Consider the following 23,964-nt stretch of genomic DNA (forward strand, 5'->3'; position numbering starts at 1 on the left):
ATACTTTTTAGTCTTTTCAAAGAACCAGTTTTAAATTTTACCAACCAATTCTACAATTTAGGTTTTAATTTGTTTCTCTGATAATTAAAAATGTTTTGTCCATACTTTGAATTTATTTGTTGACTCTAATTTAGATATGTATTCTTTTGTATGTGTTTCCAGTATTAATTACCATATTATTTTATTATTTTATTTCATGCTATAATACATAGTTTTGGGGGGTTTACATTTATAATTATTCAGCATTTTTAAAAAATTGTTTATTTTTATTAAGGTACTATGTCATGCTGAAAAACATGGTATATAATTTAAGTCTTTCAAATTTAAATTCTCCTATACTTTGTTTAGTTCAATTTTTTCCTTTTTATCTTTCTCTTATTTTTGTCCAGTTCTGAGAAAAGACTATCAAAGGTTCCTACAATTATTTTTTATAAATTTTTCCCTTTCAATTAACCTATTTGATAAATTCATGTCAAAGTATATGTTTAGTATTGATATTGATTCACTGCCTATGCTTCCTTGAACTACAGTATAGTTTTCCAGTTTATCTCATCTTATAATGGGAATAATTTTGCGTGTGTGTCTGAGAGCATGATTGTAACATTTGTTCTTTTGGATGATTCTTAGGCATAGTACATTTTGTTCCAGTCTTTCATTTTCATTCTGCATGTGAGAATTTGTTTTTAGATGTATGTCTTATATACAAAAAATTGTTGGACCTTCCTTTCTTAATCATCCTGTTATACTTTTTAATGATTTGCTTAACCCATTAACATCTAAAGTTATTACTATCATTTGTATTATCCATTTATTTCTTTACATATTTATCTGCAAATAATTTTGATTATACAAATTGGATATTCATCTTTCTCCTTCCTTGAATATCATTCTTCCCCCCTTGCTTCCATATGTCTACCCTATTTGAAGTTCTTTGAATTTACCTAAATTGTGGATTTCTCTTTATTTTGTTTCCATATTTCTTCCTTTTTCCTAAATAAGTTAAATGACTAGCTTAAAATATTCTCTAATCTTCCAACCTCTTTCTTGTTTTTAGTCACTTCTTTTACTATACTCTTTTAAAAGATGTGTTCCATTGCTTTCCCCTCTGGCAGGCTAATTATGAATTTATTTCTTATTCTTGTTATACCTTTATTTGTTTCTTTTTTATTCCCTTAGTGTTCCTAAGTGGGATAAAAACTTTTAATAAATTAAATCAAAGCTCCCTCTTTATTTAATTTCTGTGTTTGTAGATTTTGCCTCAATATCCTTTTTTTTTCCCTTGCTGTGCTTCACTTTAAGAATTGTTCATTCATGAGGGGAATAATTTCATATGAGAGCAGTCCTATCTAAGCCCTTATCTTACCTTTTCTTATATAGAATTTTTACCTCCAAAGTTATATATTTGTTCCAGACTGATGTATATGTTTTTAACAACCTTTTAATGGCCAGCAAATTCCCATTTTTCTAAACTTGAGTATATACATATATATTATATTTATGTATGTTAAATTGATGGTTCTTTAGTAGTATGTGTTTTTTAAACACTATTTGTGGTTTTCCCCTTCTTTGTAGGGTCCTGGTTTTATTGCACTGCTGAAATTTGAGTTGCAAGAGTTAACTGGACCTAGAGCTACATTGATTTGCCTTGAAGAAAGTTTACAACTTGAGGAATGTTACACAAGCTCCATGTGTACAGTCTTTAAAAAATACTTGAATCAAAGCAATGGCAACTGATCCCCCTCCACTCAAGAATTCCTTCCCTGAAAATGGGACTGTGTCACTTCATTACAACTATGTTGGAAAATTGGAAGAGAGATTAAAGGACACTGAAGGCAATGAGCTGACAGATGCAATTTTCCTAGTCATCTGCAGCTTCATTGTACTGGAGAACTTGATGGTTTTGATCGCCATTTGGAAAAACCACAAATTTCACAACCGCATGTACTTTTTCATCGGTAACCTTGCTCTTTGTGACTTGTTGGCTGGTATAGCTTATAAAGTGAACATCCTGATGTCTGGGAAGAAAACCTTGAGCCTGTCATTAACTGTCTGGTTTCTGAGAGAAGGCAGTATGTTTATAGCACTCAGTGCTTCCACTTGTAGTTTATTGGCAATAGCCATCGAAAGACACCTGACTATGATTAAAATGAGACCTTATGATGCCAATAAGAAGTATCGGGTATTTCTCCTCATTGGAATGTGCTGGCTTATTTCCTTTTCCCTGGGGGCATTACCCATCCTGGGGTGGAACTGCCTTGACAACCTCCCTGATTGTTCTACAATTTTGCCTCTTTATTCCAAAAAATATATTGCATTTTGCATCAGTATCTTTATAACCATTCTTGTGACAATTGTAATTCTTTATGCACGCATTTACATCTTGGTGAAGTCCAGCAGCCGTAAGGTCACCAATCACAACAACCCTGAACGGTCCATGGCGCTGCTTAGGACAGTGGTGATCGTAGTGAGCATTTTTATTGCCTGTTGGTCTCCCCTATTTATCCTCTTTCTTATCGATGTTGCCTGCAAAGTTAAAGAGTGTGCTATTCTTTATAAGGCGCCATGGTTCGTTGCCTTAGCTGTTCTAAACTCTGCCATGAATCCTATTATCTACACCCTGGCCAGCAAAGAAATGCGGCGAGCTTTCTTTCGCCTTGTTTGTAACTGCTTGGTGAAGAACAAAGTGACTCGGTCTTTGCCCACCCAACCAGTTCTGGATCAAAGCCGGAGTAAATCATGCAGCAGTAACAATGTTAACAACATACCAAAGCCAAGGGAAGACTTCCCACAAATCAATGCCTCTTCAAGCATCATCGAAAAGACTGAATCTCTATACAATGGGATTTTTTGCCAGTGAAGCACCTGCTTTGAGAAAAGAACAAAGAGAAAGGCTTTCCAATTTCTGCAGACTTAAAGGGGGAACCACTATCCAGCTGTTTTACTGAGTTTCTATTTATTGCATGTTTTGTTTCTTTGAAAGTCATGACTCAGGAAAATTTGCTTTATCATACCCAAAAACTATAAACTATGGGTGTAGATATGTTAAAGAGTCAATTATATAGTATTGACAGTCTAGCTAAATATAGTCAATGTCAGTGTTAGTTATCACCTGCAAGGTTCTTCCAACTTTAATAAGCACTGCAGACAACAGTGAAAATTATATTCTATATACCACACTGTGCTGTTTATTTTCATATTGGGGACAACCAATGCAATGGTTTGCCTCTAGCTATTGCTTTGATAACATCATACTACACTTACTTCATAAATATAACTGCTTGTTTTTGTACATTGATATGTTAAACAGCAATTACAATGCAAAAGTTTACATTATGATACATATTATATTGTACACATAGTGTTTGTTATATAACAGGCCATGCAAAAAGACTGCCAGTTTAAATAGTATATATGACAATATAAGAAGAAATAATTTTGAACTTGATTGGCAAGTCCCAGTTTATAAACTGTCCAAGATTAAAATATACCAAAGAAAGTAGCTGTTTGCCTGATTTCTCATGCTTCATATGGAGGGTATTTGGTACAGAGCAGAGAGTTCTGGATCTGAAATCCAAAAGAACCTAAATTGTTCAAGTCCAGCGTCAGATACTTATTAGCTGTGTGACCCTGGAAAAATCACAACTTCAGTCTGATTTAGTTCTCTTTATCTATAAAATTGGGATAATAATAGCAACTATCTCTCAAAGTTGTAGTGAAGATGAAATGTGATGATATTTGTAAAGTGTTTTGCAACCTTATATTGCTATGTAAAGGCTAGCTATCATTATCACCATGATATGGTTTGGTCAAACAAAAGCCTAGTGATGTGTTTATAAGCTGGAATGGAATCTGTCCATATTGTCTTTGCCAGGACCACCACCTCCCACCAGCCTGATCCACATTTTGCAAGGTACATGAAGAACCTAATATGGTTCTGGGATTATTTTAGGGCATAATATCATCTCTAGGGAAGGTCCAGGGATCCAGGTAAGTCCAGAATTCACTATGGCTGCCTAGGAATACATCCATACCCCAAATAAGAGTTTTGAAGTTAGGATAAAGACAGGTAGAAAATTCTGTATACCTCCCATGCCCTTTGCCAGGCCATCTCAGAACAGAATGGAGCTAATGAAATGGAATGGAGCTAAGAAAATAAGGGCAGAGAGTAGCAAGCAAAAGCCACAATTACATATATGAAAACCACTAAAACAATATGATATCTCAGCATCCATTACTATTAAGGTAGACAAAATTCAAAATTTATGTGTGGCTATGATCAAAATACCATAGCTTTCTAAAAGCAAAGTGAAATAACCACAGATAGTTGTTGATTATTTAAATAATTTAATGTCAGGTTTAAAAATGTGACTTGGCAGTTTCTACATGCATTAAAAGTGTGTGTCTTACCAAGAAATGATTGTTATTTTTTTAAACTAATTTATTAGTTTTTGACATTTTCTTTTGTAACATTTTGATTTCCATTGTTTCTCTTCTCCCCCCCCCCAAAAAAAAACACCAATCAGATATAGGTTATACATGTACAACCATATTAAACATATTTCTATATTAGTCATATTGTAAAAGAAGAATCAGAACAAAAGGGGAAAACCACAAGAAAGAAAGAAAAACAGCAACAAAATGTGAAAATAGTAAGTTTCTATCTGAATTTAGATTGCAGAGTTCTTTCTCTAATTGTAGATAGCATTTTCCATCATGGCTCTTAGAAACTGTGTTATGTCATTCCATTGCTATGAAAAGCAAAGTCTATCAAAGTTGATCATCCACACAATGTTGGTTTTACTGTGTACAATCTTTTCCTGGTTCTGCTCCCTTTAATCAACATCAGATCATGTAAGTCTTTCCAGGTTTTTCTGAACTCTGACTGCTCATCATTTCTTATACAACAATAGTATTCCATCACATTCATATTCTACAATTTTTCAGCTATACCCCCATTGATGGGAATCCCCTCTCTTTCCAATTTTTTCCCAAACACAAAGAGAGCTGTTATAAACATTTTTGTACATATGAATCCTTTAGTGACTGTTATTTTTGACAGGTTGAGTTGGTATAAATCTGTTTGCCTTACAAATGAATTTTTTATTAAAATTCTACTACTTCTCAATAATTTTACATGTAAAAAACCCAGAGTATTGAATGTGTATTTAGTAGATCAGAATAGTATAAGGTTAGAGTTAACGTGAATTTTACAGGATGTTTTTTGGGGGGGAGAAAGAAGAAGATTTGCTTGGCATACTATAAATTGTATTTTCATTGTGAAAATGCTCTTTATGTAAGATCAGCAGCTCATGTCTTAGAGATATGCCTGGGAGGATTGAGAATCTAACTGAGTAATCATTACATTGCCAAGTCAGACTCTCTTAGTATATCTTAAACTTGTCTTCCTTGACTCCAAGCCAATGTTTCATATCAATTATGCCATAATTTTCTCCTCAGCAGGAGGAGACTTCGTTTTAAAAGTGAAAACTCGATTATTCTATTAACTCTTCAAAATTAATTTTTATGTAAAAAACATTTTCATATGTTGACAGTGAATAAGCTATTAGCAAGCTATTTCCTAAGTGCATTGATTTTTAAGTTTTTACTTAAAAACAAAGGCCTGTTTGTAAAGGGGGCACCAGTGGCATTTTCACATACATTTTCTATCTAAACCATCAAAATATGATGAGAGTTTTTTCTAATTACAAAATGTTCCCACTAAATAAAAAAAATTACTGAAATTAAATAATGATGTATATTTTCAATATTGACCAGCAGAAAAGAAGCAAGAATAAATATAATGAAAGTGGAAAGGTTCACTGATAATTTTCAGTTGGTTAATGAGATGGCTATATATCTCTATTGAGATTATGATCTACATTCAAACCAGTGATCTCTGTTGTGCTATCTGAAATGAATGGAATTTCATACCTAACTGATCTTCTCCAATAGATTTATAAATATTTTGGGATTCCTTCCCCTGTTCTTTTAGGCAACCTATCATCACCACACCAGTTTTACAGATGAGCAAACTATGTTCACTTAAAGGTAGTTGGTGCAATACTTCTACCTTTCAATGTAATGTACATTTGTTTTAGTCACACAGGACTTTTGAAAACTGTTATTCCTAAATCTCAAGCAGGTTCTATGGAAAGTGAGTGAAAAATCAGAGCCTGATCTTTGACATCTATTTTTTCAGTCGTGCCTAATGGTTATTTTTAAAGTAAATAAACTTGTGAAGATCCTTTACCTCTGTAAAATAGGTTTATATTAACTCACAACTCCATTTCTTAACCCTTAAAAACTGTCATTAGTCTTTAAGCTAAGTAGGAACATAGATTCATTGTTGAGAAAGACCTCGTCAGGTAAAGTGGTTCCTTTTCTTGTTTTTTCAGCGGAAGAGATGGCACTAAGTTTGTTCTGAGAGCCAAACTCCAGAGACCTGAGTTCTAATCAAATCAACCATATGACCGGCCATGTTCTAAGCATTGAGGACACAAATATAGCAAAAAGGGACAGTTCTTACCCTCAAGGAATTTATATTCAAATTAGGAAAAACAATAAACCAAAGGGATATGAAAAGCAGGGGAAATGAGGTTAGGGAAGGAGGAGGCAGAGTGGTAATGTCTCAAGAATGGAAGATAGATGATCTGAGCCCTTCCTCAAAATGGAGATTGCTGGAAAAACTAACCAGTAGGAGAAAAGGGCTACTAGATCAGAGAGAGGGCTTTCCCTCTCCCCCACGAATTTTAACCTTACAATTTCTAGGATTGTAACTAACTTAGAGTAAGTTACTTTAGTTCTCTGGACCTCAGGTTTCTTGGGAGATAAAGTTAATGATTTGATATTCTTTTTAGCTATGTCACAGAATCACAAATTCTGAAAATTAGAAAGGACATATAAAGCCAACCAGTAACTTTAATGGCACTTTTTAAAAACAGTTAACAGGATAATTTATTTTGAGTTGGAAGAGCCCTAGAAGTCATTGAGTTCAATACCCTCATTTTACAAAATAGGAAACTAAGACCCAGACAAATGACTTGCTTAAGGTTACCAGGTATTAAGTGACAAAGCTAAGATTGAATCCAGGACTAAATTTAGCTCTCTTTCCACTGCATTGTGGTACTTACTATAATTATTTCTCCTAACACTTCATTATTCATTTTTGGATATTTGTTTGTTGAGAAACATACAATATAGCAATCAAAATTTAAGTTGTAGCAGTCAGTGAACATCAGAACTTTTCTTTCTCTGTTACATACAGTTTGTATCATTTAATATATGTAATAAATTCAAGATGTTAGTGTCAAAGCTGTACTGCTTGTCCATCTTTCTCTGAACATCCTTCTGTTCTCTTGTACATTTTAAGGGTTTCAATAACACTCTTTTTAAAAAATATTACTATCACTACTCCTCCTCCTCCCTTCCAATCCCCCTCTAATTTTTTTAAATGCTCTTAAACTTAGTCAATCATAATAAATTCACATATTGACCAAATCTATCTGAAAATGTATATCTCATTCTGCACTTTTAGTTCCTCACCTCCCCTTCCAGAGGTCGATAGCACAATTCATTATCAATCGTTAAGAATCATGTCCTAAATGCCCTTTTAAAGTATATCAAAATTTAGCTACTTATTATGGGCAAAAAAAATAAGACAATGAGATATAGTATAATTATGATTACATGGATATAGATGAATTGCACTGAATCATTTAAATGTTGCATGTGCCTCAGCAGATTTATAAGATTGTGCCATGTAGAAGAAACTAGAAATATCAATTTGTCGTTAAGGTTTCCATGCAAATTGCACCAATCAAATGTTTTGTTCTTGTTCTTATTTGCATAGAGTTTTGTAGATCTAAGTAAATGGCAGAAATGAAATAAGGAACTGGAGCGTTCTCTAAGTGGAGTTAGTTGACCAATGCATAGCCCATCTGTTGGAGACAGTCGCATTGCTTCGTAGCACAAGGAGAAAACCAAAAATCACACTTTAAGAAAAAAGGCAGAAAAATCCAACAAATCTTGACTATTCAGCTTTCAGAAGAAATGCAACAGTACCCATTTGAAAAAAATGTTTCACTTGTTACTTGATTGCCAATGATCATACAGTTAAATTTACTTAAATAATTAAACATTTTAGGAGATTTTTAAAAATTTCAATCTTTTTGAGCCAGTGTTGTTATTCACTTTGAATATAGTCTTTTGATGAAATATAACAGGGGTTAACATTTTATGGAAAGCCTAACCCTGAATGATCAGGACCTTACTTTAGGTCTCTATTGATAATTAAAGAATTCAAACACCCAGATGTTTTCATGGTTAAAGGTAAATACCTAAATAAATACTACATAATCAGAAATGCCACTATTTCACTAAAGACATATTTTCCAATAGTCAATTATAATTAGAAGTGAGGAATTATCCAAAAATTTTCAGTTTTCATGATTGCATTATATAAATGACATGTTTTAAATGATATACTATAAATTCCATTTTACAATCAAGACCTAAAAGCTTCAATGTGTAATGAGAGTCGTTGAAAATTATACCAATGACATTCTGAACAAATATTCAGTGAAATTTTTGCACAGTAAATAGGAATTTGTTTTATCAATGAATTTTTTTTTGCTTTTTGCTTTTTTGCTCAGATCATCAAAATAAAATCACCTAGTTTATCATAAAGTAAACACAATTTGGCAACCCACAAGTCACTTTTGTATTTTCCAGTGCTCATGGGTTTTCTAAAAAAGTCAATTCTACTTCAAAATCAAAGAAGAATGAAAAGTTGCAAAAGCTAAAGAATTAAAGAATTCCACAATAATTCTTTTTATTCATAATATGTAAAGGAAAAACAGTAATCTATTTCCACATAGCATTCATATATCAATATAAACAATTTGTAATCTAAAAAGCTTTAGCAAATATCTTCATGTTAGGTTTACTGCAAATATATTTAAATGTATATTTAAAACACTAAATGTTAATATCATTTTTATTTCTAAAACTAAATTCAAGGTAACAAGAACATTCTATTTGCAACAAAAATCTGTCATGGATATTCATTTCCATAAGGTAACAAATTACCCATTCTATTAATAACCTTGTTATTTTCCATCAGTTTATGAAGAACAAAAATATCCCTGGATATTTCTGGGTCCCTTAATTGCCCTACAAAATCAAAAAATTATAAAATTTCTAAATACAAATTTTCAATCTGGAGCATTTGGGGATGAAAAAATAGAAAACTAATATTTCTAAAGTTGAAAAACATATGATTTTTAAATTACAATGCCTTATGAGGATGATTATTATCACTACAGAACAAAGGAATTGGAGTATCTGAAAAAAAGAAGAGTTAGGAATGCTACAAACAAAAGAATAAAGCAAGAAATTTGGTACTGAATAAAAAGATGAATATCAGGAAAAAACTGACTAAATAATTGGAATAGAAAAGCATGTGTTAGAAAAGGAACAGTTGAAGTAGTTGGGGCAGCTAGATGATATGACCGTATATTGGTTTTGGAATCATGAGAACCTGAGTTCAAATCCAGTCTCAGATACTTCCTAACAGTGTGACCCTGGACAAGTCACTTAATCTCAAACATTGAAGTAATTATCCTAAACAGACATAAACATATTCACATAGATTATTATTGATAGTCAAGGTTCTCACTTTTTTCCTGGACTCATAGAGTACAAGCCCAACTTGTTTATAGATTAAAACCTAATTATGAACAACTATAAGAACAAAGATGTGTACATGTTGGGGGGGGGGGAGTACCAAACTCCCCCCTTCCTTATACTTAATACCTTGTGATTATGTTCCAGGTTTTCTTAGATTCCAGCCATTGAAAAGAAATGAAGGTTCCAAATGTTTGCTTAGTGTCATGTGTCATTACATATTAGTACAGAAATACTGCAATTTGCTCCTTTTAATTCCAAATGCAATCTTTAAATGTCAAATTTCCACCACTGTAGTTTTGTACTTCAGTGGGTTTCTTCTGATAAATTCAACCTCATTTAGAAGATATAAATTTTTGTAAGATTGGACCTCTTGAGTTACTCTTCATTGTCTGCCTTAAGCCTTTAAAACTATATTTTCATTATGTACAAAATCATCAGTCCGCACAAATAAGTGCAAATGGAATTGTGTATTACACTTAAAATACTCATATTTATTTTACTTCTGATGCACAAATACAGATTAGTCATCAATTAAAATAGTTTAGCCCTTTTCTTTCTTAATCAAATTTTAATCCAACTGAGAAATATATAATGCAATACCATACACCAGAAATTCATATTCCTTCTTTCATTCTCTCTCTTTTTATCTTTGATTTCCTGTCTTCCCCTTGACCTATAGCTAGCATGGAATGAATAAGGCTTTGTACCAGATATTGTCATCCTTTCAGTCATTCTTCATTCTAGGAGAAGATGGAGGTCCTTCTTCTGTTTGCAAATTGCATCCTTGTATCTTATTTTATGGCCTACTATTTGACTTTCTATGCAATCCAATCATTCCTGAGGTACCACCCACAGGGCCATAGCATCTTGATATCTCTTTCTATCATCCTGCTTTCCCAATCACACCCTAACAGTGGTACAGTGTGGGTTCCTTAGACTATCTTTCAATTTAATTTTATTTTGTATTTATTTTATACAATATATATATTGCACTCTGTAAAGCTTTAAGTATATTTGTCCTGGATGGCAGCAGCAAGTGGGTGGAATAGCAGGAAGTAGTCAAAAAAGATTCCCTCTACTACTAAAATTCTTCCAAATAGATCTAGAAAATGTACTAGACCAAATATGGATCAGGAAATCTATGAAAAAAATCACAGTGAGTTCCCTTTACAGCCCAGGTCTGCATAGAGAGAAAGACAGAGTCATCTGTAGACATTAATACAGGATCTGGCCAGAAGAATGTCATGCAAAATAGTACAATATAAAGAGAGGTTTGCACACAAGATAAGAAAAGATCCTATATTCAGTACTGAAATGCCTACACTTGTATAAGGTGCAGGACTACCTAATCAATTCCTGATCATAGATCCATAGTAGACAGAGAGGAGAGAACCTGATTTTGGGAGTAGCATGGTAAGAAGTAAAGATGAACTGTATACTTGACAAGAAGCAAATTCAGAAGCAAGGAATAGTTGTGTATCTTGTACTCCAGGAGCACAGAGAGCATTTTCCCCCCATTCCGAAATAGCAGAACTTTCCATCTGGCTGATAGTGACTGCATCTAGTAACTTCTAATGAAACTCCAAAGATTGCAAGCCTTAAGTCCTGTTACTTATCCCAAACCCAGTTCAGGAACTTGCAGAGCTTAACACAGTCAGACTTTGATCTTGATTAGACCATTTTGGAAGAACTTATAGTTTGTAGGTCCCCAGACTGAGCTGCCACTAAGATTGTGGAATAACACAATTATCAACCTACCCATCTACACACACACACACAAATTGTAGTAGTATCACCCTAGATATTTCCTCCAGAATTGTGCCTAGCTCTAACATGAAATCCAAAGTTAAGAAGTAGAATGAAAGAATTAATGGGAGGGGCTAAAATCCCACCATAAAAAGTCATTATAGTAACATGTACACAAAACTAAAAAGATTGATTCCAAAACATCTATAAACAAGATCTAAAATAAAAATACAGTTTAGTGACAAATTCAATTAGAATTTCTGGGAAAAGATGAGCAAGAGTTTTTTGGTTTGGGCTTTTTAAAATAATTGAATATGTTTTTAACCAATGAAATGAGAGTGCTACAGAAAAAAAAAAATGGGAGTAAGAGGAAGGGACGCTGAGAGCTACAGAAGAAATAATTCAAAAGGGAGTTGATAGCCTAGCACAAGAAATACAAAACACTACCCTATTAACAAATTTCTTGAAAATCAGAATGGATCAAATAGAAGCTCTTAACTCCATGAGGCAATAATAAATATTAAGGCAAAGCCTGAAATAAATAGAAAATTTAACCTATCTCCTAGCAAAATACATCTGATTTGAAAAACAGATTAAGAGGAAGTGATTAAAGAATCATTAGAGTGTCTGAAAGGCATGACCAAAAACCAGAACTTAGATATCATCATGTTTTCAAAGAAATCTTAAAAGTAAACTGTCCAAAACTCTTGGAACCAGAGGATAAAATAGAAAGATGGGAAGAAACATTAGTCACCTCATAAAAGAAAACCTAAAATGAAAATTCTTAGGAACATCATAGCCAAAGTCCAATGTTTCCAGATCAAATTAAAAATACTAAAAACATCCAAAAAGAAATAAGTTAAGTATCAGAGAGCCAGTTGGGATTGTGCACAATTTAACAGTTATCACTATAGAGAAAAATAAAACTTGGAATATCATAGTGCAGGAGGCAAGGTATTTAATCTTATAGTCAAGATTAATTTACCTAGAAAAAGTGAGTATGATCCTACAGAGGAGGAAATTGATCTTTAACGAAGTAAAGGATATTCAAGTCTTCCTGATGAAAAAAAAAACTGAATAAAAACTGAATTACATACACAAGAATGAAAAAAAAAAGTATGTTAAAATGTCAGCATGAACAATCATCCCCAAATAAAAATAAACTTTGCCTTCTAATATAGGAGCATTATGCACATATCTCCCTGAAACTCTATAATCATGAGGGAGTATAATGGAAGGAATATAATGTAAGGATCTGGGAGTATTTCTGTTCTCTTTTGATAATCTTAAAAGAAGAATAAAAAAGGAGGGAAAGAGTAATACAACTGGGAGTGGGGGAAAAGAGGTGGATTGGGGGAAATTAACTCACATAATCAGTGAACAAGTAAAAATCTATACAGACAAGGAGAAAAGAGGAACTGGCTGTCACTTGCATCTCATTCTCATCTCATGGCAAAAGAAGGGAAGAAAACACATTTCATTTAGTACAGAAATATACTTCATTCAACAGAGAAATAAGATAGAAAGAACAAGGAATAAAAGAAGAGTAGATTAAGAGAAAGATTTGTTTAATGCATAACAAACTCTAAAGATGCTCAAAAATACCATAGATCACTATGAAGTAACAAAGAAATGGAAACTGGTAGGGGTAGGGGAACCCATTAATTGGGAAATGGATGAACCAAATATGGTATATAAATAAGATGGAATATTTTTTGTGCTATAAGAAATTATGATGATGATTTCAGAAAAAGCTGGGAAGACATGTCAATTAATGCAGAGTACAATTAGCAGAAAAAGAAGAGCAGTTTGCAAAAATAAATAATTTTGAAGGATTTAAGAATACTAATAGATTTGATAGTCAACTGACTCTTTTCAACAATGAGGTAATACAAAGTAATTCCAATAGACTTGGATGGAAAGATACTAGTTACACTAGAGAAAGAACTATAGAGACAGAATGTGAATAAAAGCATAGCATTTTTATCTTATTTTTGTTATTATTTGCTTGCTTTATTCTTGTTTTTTTTCTCCCGTATGATCTGATATGTTTTGTACAGCATGAATAATATGGGAATATATTTAGAAGCATTGCACATGTTTAACCTATATTGGATTGCTTGCTGTCTTGGGGAGGAGGAAGGGTGGGGAAAGAAGGTGGGAGAAGGTTTTACACAGGCACATTTATTTGGAAAAATAAAAAGTTATTTTTAGAAAATGAAAGGCAATTATGATTCCAGATCACTAATGATGGATCATGGTATCCATCTCCTGATAGAGAGGTGAAGAATTCAGAATACAAAATGACAACTTTTTTTACATGTCCAATACAGAAATTTAGTTTGTTTGACTATGCATTTGTAATTGCAATAAAAAATTGAATTGTTTTTTCAGTTGTGAGAGGGGGAAGAGAAGGTGATTTCTATTTAAAAAAAAAAACTTTGAAACAAATAAAGTTGTTCTATATGTAACAATTATTTGTTATAATTATCTTCTCCCTTCCATTACCTTTCCTTCCCCATATTTTCCTCCTTCATTTACTTTTCATCTCTTTCATTTTTCCCTTTTTTTTTTAACTTCCTTCCTATTCTTTTTACCCCTTAAACTATCCACACTCTTTCCCATTTCTTTTTTTTTTTTTCCTTTCTCTTCTCTTAATCCTAGGCTCCCTACCACTCTCACCATTTCTCTTTCTTCCTTGACATAAGCCCCCTATCTTCTGCTCGTTATTTTCAAAATAGTACTGTGGAGTTTTGAACTCTTTCAGGTCAAAGGATCTGAGTTTCAGTGCCAATTCTGTCATTTACTAGCTCTATGTCCTTGAGTAAGTCAATAACTTTCCAGCCTCCATTTCCAATGTTTAGGTGCCCAGTAACAGCAGGTCTATTTTGTTTGTACTCTTAAGCTACTAGAATCTAGATTTTTTTTTCCCCTGATAGTTGTTCCTACCATCGAGCAGTATGTAAATATGACACAATGACATTGAAGAAGCTCCAAACAATGTGTGCAGACTAATTATATATACATGTATGTGCATAGATATAAATATTTATTTATGCATGAGTAGCTATATATAAAGCATATAGTTAAGTAGCTATCTATAACTTTTGCTAATATGAGTGTATATACAACTAAAAATTCACAAATTCTGGTAAAAAGCTGCAAATTTCCTGGTAGCTAAAAAAATACCTAGTTTCAAAATGGGACAGTTCTTACTTACTAACTTTAAAATGTGCATAAATATCATTAGAAATAAATTGTGATCGACAGATGGAATTTTATCTGCTTGTAATAATAGCATCAATTTATGAAAGTTTATTCATATTATAATTTAAAATTCATAGCATCGAGTCTGCTATACCTGATATTAAGGCTTGTGAAAGCACAACCATAAAATATAAAAAAATAAGTATCTGTAAGAGACAGTAAGCAGATAAGCTTTGGCAGCCTCCATCTGTCAGAGACATCATTTTAATCTACATATTTCTGCTGTTTTCGTTACTTCATTTTTACCAAATTTTATAGCATTTAAAATTTTTCTTTTCTTGGACTCAAGTTTTTAGAAACAAAACTGTTTGCTTCATATTTTAAACTCCTCTGAAACTGGGTAGTAACTCTGAGTTCAAGTTATTCTATATCTGATCTCTCATCCTAACAGATATAGATCAACAAGCAAATGTTGGCTCAAATATATTGAGTTAGCTGTTAACACTGTTTCTGGATAGCAGAGGAGGGAGGCATGATACTAGTCTATTTATAATGTCTTTCTTGAAATACTGGCTTTCCATAGAAAAATCAGCATAAAGTAAATACTAAAATAGTGGATGGTTAAGACCTTGAGGATTTCTTGGATAATTATATTCAATATACAAGTAAGCTAAATATTCTTCATCAAAAACAAGTAAGAATCAAAATCCAAAAATATGTCAATGGATTAAAACATTGGGCATAATTTTATAAAACAAAATATTGTTTTAAAACAAAGTGTTTAAACAAAGTTTTAAAATGTGAGTTTTGTATTTATTTTCCATTTCTTTCTTTTTCTATTTTGTTTTTTCTTATTTTGTATTTCATTTTAAATAAATATTTTACAAATAAAAAGTAAAACATAGTGTAAGATTTTATTTTTATTCCAATTGTATTTTATCTTTTAATATTTTTAAAAGACTAGGTATCCCTGTGTTATTCATGGCTGGTCCTATTCATAGGAGCTTTGACCAGCTTCATTTCTGACTTAGTCTAGGGCTCTCCTCCTTAGAAAATATGGCAGTCTTACCCACTCCTCATCATAGAACTTTAGCATTCATTAAGGGTAAATAGTGTAGTCACCCAACTGTCCTATCCCACTTTAGCTCAGAACTACCAAGCTCAAATAACAAGGACTATAGACCTGCACTATCACTGTAGTCATCTCATTAAATTTATTAAAATTCCACGTGTACAAGATGAAGATATAGCTAGATAATTCTGCTGGTGAAAAAAGATTTAGGGGTTTACAAGGACTATGAAATTAATATGAGTTAACAGTGTGATATGACAGTTCAAAGCTCTAAGAGGCATTGGGTCCGGAATAAGGAAGGAGAGACTCACACCTTCACCTTAATATTTTGCGTAGGTCAAACCATATCTGAAAAAGTAGTATTGAATAAAATTTTTAAGAGACATTGATGAGTTGAAAAGCATAACAGCAAGGGTGAAAGTGTTCAATATGTCATGTGAAAATTGGTTGAAAAAACTGGGAATACTTATAGAGGAACAGAGAAGATGTAAATGAGATAGCTATTTTCAAATTTTAAAAGGTTCTCATATGAAAAAAGAAATTTGTTCCTATGTAGCTTTATCTCCTTATTTTACTTTATTTTTTTACTTTTATTTTTATATTGGTTTAAAATATCAGAAATAAAGTACAAAGTATCATAGCTATTTCCTTATTCCTCTATTATCATTAAATATCTTTTCCTCTTTTGAGGTTCACTTAGTTCTTATCTACTACCCAATCAAAACTCCAATAGCCCTTGCCTATTAACCTCCAGGATATTTTCTTTCTTTCCTATATGAGTTCAGTCCTTAACTTATATCTTTCATTCCTCTTAATTTCTGCTCCAAATTAGAAGACTTCAAAATACATATTGGTACTCCCTCAAACCTCTTTGCTTTCAAGATCCTCACAACTTATTTATTTTCCATTTCTTACTCCTCCACTCCATCTCAATTATCAACACTCTCATGACTACACTCTCCTTCCATCCCAGTGTTGACCCCTTAATAAACCAGTTCAATTTTACAATATGCAATTCTTTTGAATCCTTTATGCTATTGCTGATCTTGCTCTCCTAAACCTCAATCCTGGATTGTTCCCACTTTCTACTACCTTCATTCCCACTCAAATGTTGCAAAACAAAATTGTGCTGACTGGAGCATCTACAAATTTATATTACTTTCTCTCAACTGGGCCTTCTGCAACAAAGCAATCCTTTTTAAAACTTCCATAATTGATACATTATCCCACTCACCATAATAGTTTTTCCAACATTTTTTATCCCTTTTCAAACATCTCATGACTCCCCTTCTCAATTAAGAACCTTATCTCATATTTCACTAAAAAAAATATGAGGCCATTCAACACCTGGCATACAGTAAGTGTTTAATGTTCATTGACTTATAGCTTTCTGAAGGTCTTCTCAAGCAGTTTTAGCCATCGTGGCAACTGAAACTGTCCTTAGAAGTATTACCAGATCATTAAATTTCTCCTTTGAGCTTTACTATGGCAACAACTGAAGTATGTTTTATTGTTTATGAGTCAAGAAATACTTTTTTTTCATTCTGTCAAATACTGTGAGAAAATGAATTAGTTCATGACAATTCAAAATTACTCATAATGTAGTAAAGATGGTCTATTAATTAGATTCATGCCATCAATTACAAAAGAGCTTTACACAATTCCATTCTAAGTATATTCATCTCCTCTTCAAAATCATTCAAAACATCGAAATAATTTTTGGCATCTGTTTCATTATTAAGTAGAACTTTTGGAGTGTGTGTTAAGTGTAGATTTTCAAAAACTTCTATTTCTTCACCCTTTTTAATTTAAATAACTTCTTACTTTCAGCCCTTTTTTTCTAGATTCAATTGTTCTCATTATTATTTGTTGATATGTCAATCTCCATTGTTTTATAATTTGAAGCTGAAGATGCCATGAACAAAAAAAGTAGTATGAAGCCCTTGCCTGTAACTAGTGAATCCAGTGGCAATTTTGCTATGATATTGTATCGTGCATAATACAAGCATTAATATGCTCAGACCATTTCATGTGTCCCCACACCTTGTCTGATTGATTGAAGGCAGCGTCATCTTTTTCACCAAAGCATTTCTAGCATGTGAGTTATTGATATTTCTTCTAAATTCAATATATATTACTTTCTTGTGACATTAGAACATGAAAGAAAGCTATCCCTTTGTCAAGCTGATCATCATAATGGCTGTGAATAAGCTGATCTACTGTAACTCTGCAGAGAGGATTATATTACAATGGTAATCAGAGATACCACCAGAGTCTAGCTGATTTCTGTCAGGCCTTCATAGTCACTGTGGCAAATTGGGGGCACATAAAGTCAAATTCTGCTTAGCATTCCCTATTTTTTCATCTTCCCTCTTACATGACATAAATAATGGGTTGGAATTTTAGAAAATCATTCTTATTAATTTTATCAACATATAGGTAGAGAAATTTTGCTTACATTTTGTTCTGTAATCTGCCTTTAAAGGTCTCAATGAATTGAAAAAATAAAGGGAAAAATAGTTTGTGATCAATAATTCAATATGCTCTATGCTCTGACCTATAGTCTCCATAGTGAATCACCTTTAGTGTAAAAAATCCCAGAGGACCCTAAGGGAAAATAATATATCCTCAAGGTCACTCCAAAAAGTATCAAACTTTCCTGCCTAACTCCAAAGTGTTACCCAAACTATATTAATGTAATTTTAAATTTTTAACAAGATAAATTAAAACAATACAACACATATAATGTTACTTTGTGAACAGCGATCCATTTCTATTTGATTTTAGACTACTGTTATAGGACTTCAGTGCAGCACAGGGGAAATGCAGAAACACCCCACTAGCCTTAACACATGCCAGACACACCAGTACTAGGAAACTTGCTCAGCACCAAGTAAGCTGGCCCAAGATGGTTTCCAAAAGAATCAGTTACTCTCCAATCCAACCTTCAGGAGACATCAAACACAAGGGGCTCAGTGAAGTACTCTCATGTTTCTTGTGCTACAGACTGCAGGCTTTGGATATTTTCCTAGTACTGATCATCTCAGGAAAGAGATCTCAAAATAAAAACACCAAGAAACATTATAGCCAAATTACAGAACTATCAGGTCAAGGAAAATATACTACAAGTGGCCACAAAAAAATTGAAATATCAGGGAGATACAATGAGCATTACACTGGACTTAACAGATGGAACATTATGGAACATGATATTCTGAAAGGCAAAGGACTGCAACCAAAACCATCTACCTGGCAAAATTAAGCATAATTCTTCAAAGAAAAAAAGTCATCCAATGAAATACAAGGATTTCAAGCTTTCATAAAGAGAAGACCAAAATTGAACAAAAATTTGATCTCCATTATCAGGCAAAGAGAAGCCAAAAAAGAGAAAAGGGAAAGAACGCATAAAGGATTCAATGGATCCTAACTGTTTATATCTCTATATGGGAAGGTAATATTTATAATTCTTTAAAACTATAACAAACTGTCCTGAAATTCTGAAACCAGGAGACAAAATAACACTAATAGAACTAAAAGAAGGATACACACACACACACACACACACACACACACAAGGCATGGGTATAAGAATTTGAAAGAATGATATAAAAATGTTTAAGGAATGAGAAGTAGGAGTATACAGAGTGCAAAATGAAAAAAAAGTAGTAAAACGGGTTAAAATATTTCACATGAAGAGGTACAACAAAACTATTAGAGTGAAAGGAAAGATGGTAGGGTGGGTGATGGGCATCACTTAAACTGTTCTCCAGGACTGCCTAAAAGAGAGAGAATAATATACAGAACCAGTTGACCAGAAGAAATCCTATCTTACCCAACAAGAAAGTAGGAGGGGAGGAAATTAAGTAAAGCAATTTTAGGGGACTGACAATTTTGAGAGGGCAGACTAAGAAAGGCAGTAGAAGCAAACCACTGTCAAAGAAAGAAAGGGAGAAAGGAGAAAGAGGACAAACAGAAAGAAAAATAGCATGGAGGGAAATACACAATTAGTTTGTAGTCATAACTGTGGGTGTGAATGGGATGAACTTTCCCACAAAATGGAAGGGGATAGCACAATGGATCAAAAACCAGAATTTTACAAATGTTGTTTACAAGAAACACACTTGAAGCAGAGAGACTACAAAGAGCAAAGAGAGTTAAAGAAAAGGGGCTAAAACATTATACTTCAATTGAAGTAAAAAAAAAAAAAAGCAAAGGTAGCAAATCTGATCTCAGACAAAGAAAAAGCAAAAATAGACATAAGCAAAAACAGAGATAAAAAGAGATCAAGAAGGAAAACTATATCTTGTTCAAAGGAACCACAGACAATGAAGGAATATCAAAACTAAAGCACCAAGTGATATAGCATCCAAATTCTTAAAGAAGTTAAGTGAGTTATATATAGGTCCATAACAAGACAAGAGATAGAGAACATTGTGAAATATAAAATAGATAATTTTGATTATATTAAATTAAAAAGGAAAACAGAAATCTGGGAAGCAATCTTTACAAGGGTCTGATAAAAGCTTCACTTCCCACATATATAGAGAACCGAATCAAATTTATAAACAAGCCATTCCACAATTGACAAAATCAAAGGATATGAAGAGGCAGTTTTCAGAAAAAGCAATTAAAGTTACCTATAAAGCATATTAAGTCACACCTGTGAGATGAACTAATATGACAAAAAAATGACAAATGTTGGAGAGGATATAAGAAAATTGAGACACTAATGTACTGTTGGTAGAATTGTTAACTGATCCAACCAGAGAGAAATTTGAAACTATGCCCAAAGGGCAATCAAACTGTATATAACCTTTGCTCTAACAATACCACTACAAGATGGTATTGAGCAAAAAAAGCATTAAAAGGGAAAAAGGAGCTACATGAGTACAAATATTTATGGCAGTCCTTAGTGTTGACAAAATATTGGAAATTGAAGGGATGCCCATAAATTAGTGAATGGCTTGTGCAATGAGAAATGATGGACAAGTAGATTTCAGAAAAATTTGAAAAGGCATGTATGAACTGATACAAAATGAAATGAACAGAACCAGGAGAACATTGTACATGGTATCAGCAACACTGAGTGATAAACAACTATGAATGACTCAAACTTTTCTCAGCAACACAATGATCTGAGAGAAGTACAAAGGACTCAGAAAAAAAAAGTTTTTCACATAAAAATAGATAACTGATGGACTCTGAATGCAGATATAAATGTACTTATTTTATGGTTTTTTTCTTTTGATCTGTTTCTTCTTTCATAACTGTGACTAATGTGGAAATGTTTTCATAATAGCACATGCATAACCTATATCAATTGCCTACCATTTTAGGAAGAGGGGAAGAAAGGGAGGGGAAAATTTTTGGAACTGAAAATCTTGTGAAAATGAATGCTAAAAATGATCTTGACCTGCAATTGGAAAAGATACTGTTATATAAAAAAGAACTGACATTTTATAGTTAGCTCACACATTCTCTAGTACACATATCTTTGCCTGCCAAAAAAAAAAAAAATACCATTTTGCTGCTGCTTCTCTGTGTTAAACATAAGGGAGGATGAAAATAGGAAAAATCTACTAATCAAATAATTAAGGTAGTCGTAAAGTTTTACCTTTAGAAATACAGAGAAACTAACATGATATCCCCAGTACTGACAGTTTTGTCATAAAAAGGATGGAAGAGAGAGAGAGAGGGAAGAAAATCTCAGTTTGACACCCATCTTGACACAACCCAGGGTTACTTTGCCCCATATGATCAATGACATTGGGCCCTTTGGACTTTTGGCCTTTATTTTAAACCCAACCATGTGGTACATGATGATTAAGAACACTGGTTAAATAGCAATTTCATTCCAATCAATAAATTATATTTACAACTATAAAAGTGATTTTCATTTACTAAATTGCAATATGTGGTATCTGTTGTTGAAGGAAACAAATGGTTACACAGAGATTTTACCATGTCATTGTCAGAGCAAGATACAAGCATCTTGTGGGAATTAAAACTCTACATTATAAGGAGAAAATGCTTTTTTTCTAATACTTTAAACAAAGACCCAAATAAAAATTTCCAGATAGCAGCATGACCTGACCTATTTAAATTCCTTCTTTATCAGAGAACCTAAGTAAAATTTTTTGTTATTATACTAATTCATTAAACTAAAAGCCATATTCTCCTTATTGAATTTCCCAATGGAATAAAACTGCCCAGTTACATTTTTACCTAAATAATCACAATGAACCTTTTTTTTTTTTTTGGTTAAAAAATACACATCAAAGAATATTAATCTTATTTTTCACAGACTTTATAAATATATGCAGAGATTATATTTGCACAGGATGTCTGAGACGTACACCTCAAAAAATGCACATGAAGGAACTGGAACATAATTATTAAATCATATTTTAAGAAAGTTTTCAATTTTAATAAGCCCCATGCATCATCAATTTCTGACTTGCCTGGTCTGCTCAAAATGAGAGACAAAGCAATCAAGAATGCACTTTGGATTAAATGGTCTCATGTATGTAATGACCAGTGAACAGAATTCACAGGAAACAAAAAATTGTAAGTTACTGAAGGGTCACTGTTTCCTTTGCACAGGCTGTTGAAGGCAGAGTTCACTCCCAGCTGATATTAGGGGCAAATTATTCTCAAGATGATGGTTGATGAGGTGACTTATGCTGTCAAAAACTTGGTCCTTTGTTCGAACCTACAAATGAGATTAAAGGTGGTATATTAACTCAGTAAACAGAGCAAATATAAAATACTCAACTTGAAAGTCAGTCAGTAAAGCTCAGTGTTCATTCTGACCCTAAAAATGTGTTGAGTAATTTATTTTAGAATTATAACATTTAGGGCTGAAAAGTCTTACATGGATTTGGAGCAGTACTATATAATAGGTATTTTCTAATGCAATTCCTCATTTTACAGATGAAGAAAATGAGGTCTGGAGAACATAATGAAATATAACACAGATATCAATTTGTAGAATTAGGCAAAAAACTCAGATCCTCTGACCACAAATATAGCACTCTTTTCACTGTACATGCTAATCTAATCTAACCTCTTCTCTCTGTTCTTATATCTCCATTCAAAAGTGATCATGATCATCTTCATGTCCCAAAAAGCAATTCTGAAAATTTGACATTTTGTTCACAAAGAGAAGCTAGATGAATTTACAAAAGATCTCCTACTTAATATTAAGCCTATAAGTATTTCCTTTCCCTCACCCCTTTTCTCTCTGGGTATATATGTGAAACTTAATGTAGGCTTAAATAAATATCAAGATTAGTTGCTATACTGTTTCTTGATAATGTAACAAACAAGAAAGATTACAATGATAATTATTTACATTTTAGCTGAATAATTAAAAAAAAAAAAAAACAACCAGAACCAGAGTCATTTCTAACTACCACATAAACTACTGACTTCCTTAATCCTAGAATACAGTCAGGATCAGAAATAAAAGAAAGGAATATCATTTATTAAACATGTAGCAGGCAATGTACCAAACACTTTATAAATATTATCTCATCTGATAGTAGCCAAAGTCTTTCAGTCATTCTTTTCATAAATTTTTCTTCATGAGCAAAAAGTTAAATAGTTCTTTCAGAAAAATAATTTCTCTTCATCTTCTTTCTTTCACTGCGTCTCCTCAGACTTGACAATTCAGTTTCAAAACAATGACAGGTAACTGTCATTACTTCAATTCTATTGTTTCTAAAAAATATCATAACAGTATCTACAGTATCTCTAGCTATTGAAATTGATATTGCAGCAACAAGGAAAGAAATAAAGATTCAATCTGTAATTTGACTTTATGAGAAATCTTCCTCTACTAAAATGTCTTGTTTTAGTAAATTGCCCAGAGCATTGAGAGATTAAGTGATTTTTCCAAGGTCACACAGTCAGTATGTAGGAAAAGCTGGACTTGCTACCTTTGGGGTGTGTGTGTGTGTGTGTGTATAACACATTCATACATACATATGTATTATGCATATATAATTATTTATGTGTATACACACAGTCCTCTATTGTAGAATATAAACATTTTGCACAAGTTGATTTTGCCCTTTATTTACCCTCTGAGCTTTTGAGGTTTTTCTCAGTGTGGAATGAAGGGTCATGTTAGTAGAATTCCTGCATATAACTGTGGTAAATCAATGAATAACGGAGTTATTAAGTATATACTGTAGGCAAAAACACAATGCTAACAAAACAGTTTCAGCTCACATTCTAATGAGGGAGAG

The 23,964-nt window shown here is 32.7% G+C and overlaps 2 protein-coding genes across 5 annotated transcripts in view; one reads left to right on the top strand and one right to left on the bottom strand.

Annotated features, from left to right (window-relative positions):
* The window catches only part of S1PR3 (sphingosine-1-phosphate receptor 3), a 30,519-nt gene extending 27,615 nt beyond the window's left edge, over nt 1-2,904 (top strand). For all 3 annotated transcript variants that reach the window (XM_023498547.2, XM_023498546.2, XM_023498548.2), the window contains one exon: nt 1,573-2,904. In XM_023498547.2, coding sequence (XP_023354315.1) covers nt 1,724-2,857 — 1,134 coding nt within the window. In that variant the 5' untranslated portion in view covers nt 1,573-1,723 and the 3' untranslated portion in view covers nt 2,858-2,904. The remainder of the gene's footprint in view (nt 1-1,572) is intronic.
* Nucleotides 2,905-21,065: 18,161 nt separating this feature from the next.
* SHC3 (SHC adaptor protein 3) overlaps nt 21,066-23,964 on the bottom strand; it is a 139,041-nt gene continuing 136,142 nt past the window's right edge. For both annotated transcript variants that reach the window (XM_031939264.1, XM_031939269.1), the window contains one exon: nt 21,066-22,424. In XM_031939264.1, coding sequence (XP_031795124.1) covers nt 22,296-22,424 — 129 coding nt within the window. In that variant the 3' untranslated portion in view covers nt 21,066-22,295. The remainder of the gene's footprint in view (nt 22,425-23,964) is intronic.

Source organism: Sarcophilus harrisii, chromosome 1 (genome assembly GCF_902635505.1).
Source record: "Sarcophilus harrisii chromosome 1, mSarHar1.11, whole genome shotgun sequence".
NCBI lineage: Eukaryota > Metazoa > Chordata > Mammalia > Dasyuromorphia > Dasyuridae > Sarcophilus > Sarcophilus harrisii.